This window comes from Oncorhynchus mykiss, chromosome 8 (assembly GCF_013265735.2).
Source record: "Oncorhynchus mykiss isolate Arlee chromosome 8, USDA_OmykA_1.1, whole genome shotgun sequence".
Classification (NCBI taxonomy): domain Eukaryota; kingdom Metazoa; phylum Chordata; class Actinopteri; order Salmoniformes; family Salmonidae; genus Oncorhynchus; species Oncorhynchus mykiss.
In genome coordinates, this window is record NC_048572.1 from 16,293,270 (window position 1) to 16,302,635 (window position 9,366).

A 9,366-nucleotide genomic window follows, 5' to 3' on the forward strand; every position below is an offset into this window, starting at 1 on the left:
TGGCGAAAGTGCCATTGAAATCGCGTTTTTCTCGCTCCAAAGGCGCTTGATTGGCTACATTCGGATTGGTCGCCGTGCTTACTGATGACGTACCAGCTAAACGCGCAATTTGAAATGTACCAGCTAATCTAACTAACTAGCTAGCTGTGAATGAATCTAGCGGAGCCATTTTTTAAAATTAATTTTGTCAATTAATTAATTTAACTTGCTTGTAAATTGCTCGTATTTGTATTGTTATAAAATGTGTTGTTCATTACACCATGGATGTTGGTTCACATTTACAGTAAGTTCCGATTTTAGTTAGCGAACTAGCTACGCGTTAACTGTTGATTTCCCCAACCAACTAACGCAAATTATTGACAATAAGATAACTATCTAACTAAGTAATGATTTCTCCCAAAAATGTGTGAATAATATTACATTTTGATAGTTATATATGTTTCTTTGATACCAGGGTTATAAACAAATGTTTTGGTTTTACAGGAGTTTTGAGCAAAGCTTAAACAACTATACCGGAGACGACCCACTCGATCCATGGGACAGGTAACTTGTCAATGCATTGTGCAATGTGTGTAACCTTTGGTTAATTAGAACAACTTCTTACTTACAATGACGGCCTGCCGAGAGACAGAACAACAGATTTTTAACTTTTCAGCTCTGGGTTTCGATCCAGCAACCTTTTGTTATTGGCCCTTCAGAGGGGGCCAACAACGAAAAGTAGACAATGAATGGTTATTCATCTGGCATTGATTTGACATTTTCACATGCATTTGGTTTGAGAGGAATATAACATTGTAAAAAAAAAAACGAAATCTAAGTACTGATGAAGCAAGCAATTGATTGTGATAAGTCATCTATGTTTTTTTTGTCCAGCTTAAATTTGTTGGTGTATAACTCTTTACCATTTACATTATTTCAGGTTTATAAAATATCTAGAGAAGAGACTACCTGCTGAAGACTCCAAAGCGATGTCTCTTGTGCTAGATCGTCTAGTACAAAGATTTCTCCAAGAAGAGCGTTATACCAATGACATCCGATACGTAAACTACTGCATTAAATGTGCAAGTTATTACAATGAGCCCATCAAACTATACAGCCACATATACAGTAAGGGCATTGGCACCAGGGATGCAGTCCTCTATGTGGCGTGGGCTCAACAGTTTGAGCAGCAGGGCCTGCTTCAACAAGCTGACGCCGTGTACCAGAGAGCCATTGAAAACCAAGCTAAGCCAACTGGCACTGTCCTTCAGCAATACAGGTAACTTGAATTATTGCGTTTACCTTTCCATGTTGATGTTTCTGTTGTTGATACATTTTAATGTATTCACAGAATGTTCCAAACCAGGACTTCTGGAAGTGGGGCAGGGGCTTCAGGTGAGACTTTTGTGTGCATTTCTTCCTTCTGGACCGGATCTTTGGCTGTGGAAATTATCAAAGGAAACTAATGTATCCACTATCTAATCTGTGTTTATGAAAACAGAAGCTGTACGGAATCCTCTTCAGAATTCCAACTTGGTAAATCAGCTGCATACCCACAGAGTGCCCAGCCCACAGTGCAAGGTGAGTTACTAACAGTTTTTGTAGCTTCAAACTTGGTATACATTGGTTAGTGGCCGTTTCTCATGTGTTGTTCATAGAAAGTGATCAATATGATTTATTTTTTTTGCCACAGGACCTTGAACGTCTGTTCCAACTCCCTACAGACAGAACTGTTCGCATGTAAGTCACTAGACAGAATACCAATTCTTCTTCTTGTCCCTTATTTTCGAAACGTTACATTATATTACCTCTAATGAAATTACTCTACCACAGAATCTCCCGGTCTGAAAATGTGGTGGTAAATAAACCCAATCAAGGCCCGGTTGTGAGCCTGCAGACAGTGTCGATGTACCGTACGGAAGACCTCGTCTGCGACGGGTCTGAACTATGCTTCGAGGAGGTCAGGGCCAGACGATACTTTGTGAGATGCAAGCAAGAGAAGAAACGGAGAGAGTTTGGTAGGATCATATGACTTCTTAACCCAGCGCTGTTCCATCACACTCCTCTAAAGAGAAGAAATGTATGGCTGGATTTTAGTGTAGTCAAAGACATCGATATGAACAGGCCACATGATATCCTTTAGACACCCTTCATCTAAATCAAATGCATTAACAACTGGTTGCATAGCTCACTACCACAGGGCTAATTGTGGGTTTTGACCAACGTTTTCTTTGTGTTCTGTTACCAGAGGAACGTCAGAGTTTGGTTAGAGAGCAGGAGGAGGAGGTAATGAGGATGAACCGGCTGTTGGAGGAGCTGGAGAGTAATCTCTGTGTGAGCTCTACAGGCCAGGGAAGCACCGCCAGTGTTCTACCAGTGCAGCAGGTGAGAGAAAACACATTGCCTTTTTATCTTTAGTCGTTTCTGTTATAGTTTTCCTCGTACACTTAAAAAAAAAAAAAACATTGGTATACACTTCTGTTTCAGACACTCTGCACACCTGCAACAGACCTGAATCCTGAGTTCCTCCAACATTCCTTAAGGCAACCTCTACTCTCAAGCAACCTCGGCATCAAACTCACTCCAGGCTTTAGACTGAACAGTGGACAGGACCCCAGACAAGGCTTGGTTAGGGAATCTGAGACACACCTTCAGTGCGACAATCTCAGGGCTCCCATTACAGACACTCTGCGCTCACAGAGATCTGTTTCCTCATCTGGACAGTTAGAGGAGGTAAACACCTCCCATAGACGCTCCCTCCACATGCCAGAAGCAGCAATGGGTCACTTGTGTGAATGTACAAAAGCTCCAAAACCATTTGCAGTCGCTTCCCAGGCATATTCTCTACAAGCTTCTCTAGTTCAGCCCCAACCAGAACAAAACTCTAAGCCATTTGGGTCGGCCCCACAGAAGCCAGCAGCCTACAGATCTGACGTGCAGCTTGGTGGAGTTCCAAATCAGGGTGGTCACTCTCACCTCAGCAGCATTTTCCAGCAGCACAACGGCAGCGATCATCAGTAAGTGATAATGAGTCATCATGTCTCCAGATTGGTTCTGGTTTTTCAGATGTGTAATTGTTCCCAACCAGACTTAATTACATATCTTATGCTGCTGCTTATTCAGAGTGAAACGCCTCAGCGATTAACCTAATTAATTTGTTTTTAATTAATTTAATTAAGCCGCTCATCATCTCCAAGCTAATCTCTTCTTTGTTTTTTCTAGTGAGGTGTCTGTCAGTGACGCTCCTGAGTCGGAGGTGAAATTAGATGGTGAGTAAAGGACCGTAACCTGGGCCCGTTATCCCCTTCATTGGAATCCGCATGGGAATTAAAAGATTGTTTAATCACACCGTCCCTCACTCGCTCCTATTCTCTCTGGCAGTGTCACAGGGAGGGGCTGGAAACGTGTCCCATATCACTCCTAACACTTCTCTGGGACTGGGGCAAGCCACCCCGTCCAGGGTGCTCCCATCCCCCACAGTCAACACACGGGAGGCACTTGGTGATAAATGCATACTTTTATTGATGACTCAGTCATAAACCATGTTGTGTTTACATATTGGTGATTTAGATGTCTAAAATGCAGAAAAGCCACTGTGGTGCTATCTACTACACCCAGTCCCTTTTTTTGGTGGATATATTATAATGTATTACCATACCTGTGTATGGGAAAGACGCTACAACCAATGGAGTCCTTAGTATCTCACCGCTCTTTACCCTCACCTCCAGATGCTATCATGGACATGTTCCAGGCTCCAACACTCCTGCAGGAGGACCAGTTCCGCAGCATGCCAATGCATCCACATCAGACAGAGAACATTTTTGATGCTGGCTACCAGAGAACGGGTAATTCAATTCCCATCTGATTGGAACTTCTCAAAATCTTTGTTTCAGACTGTAGGTCAAAGTGCATGTAAAAAAAATCGCATCACATTTTACAGTAAAACAAATAAATAAAATAAGAGGTAGAAGCCAACAACAGACAATAAAAGCGACACATAATGGCGGGTCACCCTTTTGATTTTACATACAGTAATTAAATGGTCTTTCTATAAATGTTTTTGTTGTATTATGTAATGGAGGCGATGCGTCATTCAGCAAGCCCCGCAATACAGTCCCTTTCGCCATCTTTCAGGATGAGAATGACATAAAGGAGAAATGCAGGTGAAGCATTGCATTTATTCGCCTGCATCCCTTTCTCTTTGCCGTCTCTTTAATTCAACAAAGGACATTTATTAACAATGCATTATTGTTCTTCTCCTGATCCATTTAGTGCTGCTATGGTGGACAATGCAAAGCCACCAAGGGCCCTAGCAGAAATCCCTGTCTCTAAACCAGGGAAACAAAATGTAAGTGCACAATTACTTGGTGACTTACCCATGTTGATTCAACAAGGACTCAATGTTGTTGATGGTTGTGTTATTTTAAGTTGAGTACACAATGCAAACCTTTATCGTTTCGTGTGTTTGCTCGTTTACATTTTTTTTAAATCAGGAATCTCCTTCGGAATTGATACCAGATGAGAGCACTATTTGGGAAGCACGCTACAACTCCCTGGCCGCCTGCCCCAACAGCACCAGAGACTTTTCACTGTCGGCTCACCTGGTCTCCACGCCCTTCCAAAACAAAGCTCCTTACTCCTGGGACTTTGATCAGGATCAAGGTAGCCCTCTGTCTGAGCTTATACAGGATGCATCCCAACGGGTACCATAGGGCTCTGGTCAAAAGTAGTGCACTATATAGGGAATAGTGTGCCATTGACCTCTGGTCAAAGGTAGTGCACTATATAGGGGAATAGGGTGCCATTTGGCAGTTCAGAAATCACCTGGCAAAACGTGTCTGTAGTTCAGAACAACAATGCTGTCTATAGCAAGTACTTTACTTTTTTTTTTTTTTTTTTTTTCCTCTAGAAAATTATCAGCCCAGAGGCTTTGGGGGTCTGGAAGAAGTCCCTTTCCTACGACAGCCCACAAAACTCAGGTACTTAACAGTAACCCCCTATTGTAGACTACCGGTAACTGCAGTGTACTGTATGTGTTCACGTTGAATGTTTGTTGGTCCACGTTTTTGATGTGTAGTCAAGAGTGAGGGTCAAACCATTGTAGTTGCCTCCATGGCGGTGATAATGACCTCCTTCCTCAGCCCTATCATAGAGCAGAGCCCACCTGATGGGTTACCTGAGACTGGCACGGATTGCTGTATGAGAGCTCAGGGCTTTGCTGAGCAGGGCACCATTGTGGGAGAAGGGCTAGCCCTGGCCCAGCGAAGCCTGGCTATCTGCTCCATGACTGAAGTGCAGCATCATGCCCCGGCCGCACTGTCCTTCAGAGACCAGACTGCCCCCCTGACCCATGCTGAGGTGGCAGTGGCCAAAAGCCCTCCTTCCAAGGCCTCAAAGCCAGACTGGGATGTCTATGTGAGCCCAGAGCAGTCCTCAAAGCCAGCTTTTCCTCTCCCACAGCGTGCACCTGTGGCAGAAGCATTAATTTCAAAGAGCCAGATCTATGCCCTCAAATCCAACTTTGATGTTCCAACTTGTCCAGAGAAAGCCCCAATGGCTGCCTTCGATATCCCCATGAGTCCGGAGTGTGCACCCAAGTCAGACTGGTTAGTGGTCAAAAGCCCAGAGGTTGTGGTTGAACCTGACTTGGATGCCTTCATGAGTGCCCGTCAGGGTCAGAGAACAGTCAGCATCCTTCTGGAGACCGTGGACATCCCCATGAGTCCAGATCCACCTAAATTTGGCTCGGATGTGACCATGAGTCCATTCCAGTCATCATCAAAGTTCATAATGGATATTCCTATGAGCCCAGACCAAGGTTCAAAGGTGAACATGGATGTTCCCATGAGTCCAGCAGCTCAAGGGGCAGCGGCTGTAGAGCTGGTCTCCGACCCCTGGGATGAGGAGCTGATTTCCTCCCTGCTCTCCAAGCTGTCCACACCACTCACCTCACAGCCTAACTTCATCACCTGGCAGTGCAAAGTCCCCAGCATTGCACCCAAGATGACCATCAAGATCGGTAAGAAAGTCGTCTATCTTTGTGTTTACAAGCAGTGACATTAAAAATAAAAAACAACCCCCTCCCCCCCCCCCAAAAAAAAAAAAAAAATGACATCTGAAAATTGCTTTGATGGTCGTCACACAGGTGAAGGCTCCTTACGTGTTGACTGTGTACTCGGACAGGGTGCCTTTGTCACAGTCTACCAGGCAACTGACCTTAACACCTCAGAGAAGATGATTTTAAAGGTAAGATGGATCTTGACTTTATATTAATTTAAAACAGTTGACTCCCCTGACCCTTCAATGAAATTAGTAGTAATTATTTTGCCTCTGCCATTACTAAGGCCAGAGAACATGGCATGTTTTTATGGAGCTGGCCCTCACAATGAATGCGCTCCTATTGGGTGATTGATTCTCAATGCTTGAATGTGTCTTTCTTGATCTATAGGTGCAGAAACCAGCCAATCCGTGGGAGTTTTACATCAACTCTCAGCTGAATGCCCGGCTGCAGCCCAGCGTGCGCCACCTCTTTAATAACATCCACTCTGCCCACCTCTTCCAGAACGGTAGTGTGCTATTGGGCGAGCTCTACAACTGTGGCACCCTATTGGTGGGTAGTAACCCCTCTTCATCACCCACCAGACTTTGTCAATCAATTAAAGATCAAGGATACTTCCCAATGATATCCCTTTCTTCCCAAAGTGTGTAATGTTTCACATCCATTCACTGATTTGAAAGGACTGGTATAAAAAATATAGTGGAAACTCACTCTAGCCCATGCCTGTATCAATCTAATGCTTTTAGATTTGTGGGAAGTGGTGAACAAGTTTACACTATAGGAGAAAGGAGATCTTATTGGGATGCACCCAAGGAGAGGCCACAGCAGAGCACTGAAAGGAGTTAAACATGTTTTATTATTCCCCTCTAGAATGCTGTAAACCTGTACAAGAACCTTCGTGACAAGGTGATTCCCCAGCCTCTGGTGATCTACTTCACTATCTGCATCCTGCACATGGTGGAACAGCTGCACAATATCCACATTGTTCACGCTGACATCAAACCAGACAACTTCCTGCTGGGAGAGAGGTAGTGACGTCCCTGAGTGTGTAAAGGAGACCGATAGGAATCCTGTATCAAATGCTAAACTTAATATGTTCAACTGTGTCATTTCATTGAGGAACATCTTTTTTGATTTGAGTATTTTCCTTCCAATCATTTAGTAGTGGGTGGATGCAGTACTCTACCAGGGATTTCCAATGTCTCCTCTTAACTGTTTTAATTGTTTGCCTGTTGTTGTTTAGGTTCCTGGAGAAAAAGTATTTTGACCAAGATTATCTGGATCATGGCCTCTCCCTAATTGACCTGGGTCAGAGCATTGACATGACTCTGTTCCCAGAGGGCACGGCATTCAACGCCAAGTGTATGACCTCTGGCTTCCAGTGTACAGAGATGCAGAGTGGGAGACCATGGAACTACCAGGTAAAGATTGCTTGTTTGTGTGCGTGCTCCTGTAATGATGGTGGATGTCTGATAATACCTTTTGAGGATATTAAGTTTCTTTGTTTTAGACGGACTACTTTGGTATAGCAGGAACGGTGTACTGCATGATTTTTGGAACATACATGCAAGTGACACAGGAGGGTGGCGTGTGGAAGACAAATGCAGTATTTAGAAGGTAACCCTTTTTTGCTCTCAAACTCGTTGACTATATTTGTTGTTATTTTGAAAACATCTCTCCACTCCACCGCAAATAGTTAAAATTCACACTATATTACCTTTCCCCTTGTCTGTCTCCTCCAGAAATCCCCACAGTGATCTGTGGACAGAGTTCTTCCACACTCTGCTGAATGTACCTGACTGCAGCTCCCTGCCCTGCCTGCGGAGCCTGCGCAGTAGACTGAGCACTGTGCTCCAACAGAACTACAGCAACAAGCTGCCGTCACTGAAGACCCGCCTGGTTATCCAGCTGTTAGAGAGCAGGACGACACAGAGATAGAACTCCCTGAGAACCTTTCTACTCCTGGGTCCTGTTCAGTAGGTATACAATTAAAGAAAGCGGTCTGAAACTGAGTGGAACTTGGGAGATACTATCTGGACTTTATGAACAACCCTAATGAACACGACCCTGGATGGATACTACTGCGAAGTCGAATTTCTAGTCCATTTGTAAATACAAAAGATTGACCTTAAATCGGGTCTGGTCACTGTGATAACCTTTTATGCATTTTAATGTTTTTTTAGTGACAACCATTTGTCCATTTAAATAACAGAAATTGTGAGGTTGGCGATGTTATGGTGTATTTAAATTTGTAAAGAATAAATAACATTTTAAACATTTCTGTCTTGCAAGTGTAGTTTATCATGGCCTTTGAATTTCTTTTGGCTCTAACTTCATGCAGAAATATGTCACTAGGTGTCACCCTTGTTCAAGAAGTTGAGCAACATGCTCTAGTTTGTGAATTTAGTGTGTAATTTTAAGGACAGTATTTGATATTAACACAGTATATAGTTGTGTATTCCCTTGATACTACAATGCAAGATAAATGAAGGCGAGGCAATTATTTATGTCTCAGTACCTATTGCCAGATGTTTGATGATAGTAGCTAGGTTAATGCACCAGCAGAATATAGCAATCAAAAATGACTTTTCAACCAGAACAACAGATCAAAACAAATTAAGGACGTGATGTACGAAATTAGCACAAAATACTTGACTGGTTCCAAGCGTCGGAGCAATTCAGTTTCGAGTCATACCAAAGACTTAAAAATGGAACCCGATGCCTCTGCTTGGCGTTTGGCATTAAGGACATGGATTGGGTGATGAACCCCTGTGATAGGCTAGTGTCCTGCCCAGGAGGTGTCCTGTGATCTGTTCTGGTTTGGACAAGGCTTTCTTACAATTCAGTTTGGATCCAGGCTACATATGTAATTACCACAATCTGTGCCTCTACAGTACAGTTCCCTCAGAGGTGCCTCTAGTTTTGCCACTGTCTATTCCATTGCTAGGCACCCTGTTTGACTCCCACTTTAACAGCTCTGCCCTCTGATGTCCTCAGCATTATTAATGAGATTCTTTGTTTGGTCACAGTTTTTCTGTCCCCAATGGTACCCTATTCCCTCTATGGCACCCTATTCCCTTGTGGGCCCTGGTCAAAAGTAGTGCACGGGAGAGGGAATGGGGTGCCATTTGGGACATTGACAATGCCAATCAGAAGCCTGTGATATGAAAAGAGAGCAGGGCGCAGCAGAGATTTGAGATTTCCCCGCAGCTGGAACTGTGATGCTGAAACAGACCAGACTTTTAGGGTGGACGCTAGAGTAAACCTCTCAAAGGGTGATAGAAGCGTGCCTCAATCTGTTTTTCCTTCACCATCCCCTCAGGCGAGAG

The 9,366-nt window shown here is 43.8% G+C and overlaps 1 protein-coding gene across 3 annotated transcripts; it reads left to right on the forward strand.

The window, feature by feature from the left end:
* The first annotated feature begins 51 nt into the window (after positions 1-51).
* bub1 (BUB1 mitotic checkpoint serine/threonine kinase) lies at positions 52-8,317 on the forward strand. 3 transcript variants are annotated; one of them, XR_005052791.1, is made up of 23 exons: positions 52-283; positions 484-543; positions 920-1,258; positions 1,331-1,374; positions 1,481-1,560; positions 1,673-1,719; positions 1,813-1,997; positions 2,228-2,364; positions 2,467-2,996; positions 3,202-3,248; positions 3,361-3,480; positions 3,708-3,824; positions 4,061-4,142; positions 4,252-4,327; positions 4,473-4,641; positions 4,889-4,958; positions 5,121-5,998; positions 6,125-6,225; positions 6,428-6,589; positions 6,908-7,065; positions 7,281-7,458; positions 7,534-7,654; positions 7,780-8,317. XR_005052791.1 is itself a non-coding variant. In XM_036984880.1 (23 exons), the coding sequence occupies exons 1-23, from the start codon at positions 261-263 to the stop codon at positions 7,973-7,975; spliced, it is 3,906 nt and encodes a 1,301-aa protein (XP_036840775.1). In that variant the 5' UTR covers positions 52-260; the 3' UTR covers positions 7,976-8,317. The 3 variants fall into 3 exon arrangements, 2 of the variants coding, with proteins under 2 accessions (XP_036840775.1, XP_036840776.1); XM_036984880.1 differs by having other exon boundaries at positions 7,548-7,654; XM_036984881.1 differs by lacking the exon at positions 3,361-3,480 and having other exon boundaries at positions 7,548-7,654; positions 7,780-8,199.
* The last annotated feature ends 1,049 nt before the right edge of the window (positions 8,318-9,366 follow it).

What these genes read in the sequence shown, in the direction of transcription:
- bub1 (XM_036984880.1), top strand. Translation starts at nt 261, where the DNA reads ATGGATGTTGGTTCACATTTACA. An exon ending in ACAACTGTGGCACCCTATTG is followed by an intron (nt 6,590 to 6,907) that starts GTGGGTAGTAAC and finishes ATTCCCCTCTAG; the next exon opens with AATGCTGTAAACCTGTACAA. An exon ending in ACAAATGCAGTATTTAGAAG is followed by an intron (nt 7,655 to 7,779) that starts GTAACCCTTTTT and finishes TGTCTCCTCCAG; the next exon opens with AAATCCCCACAGTGATCTGT.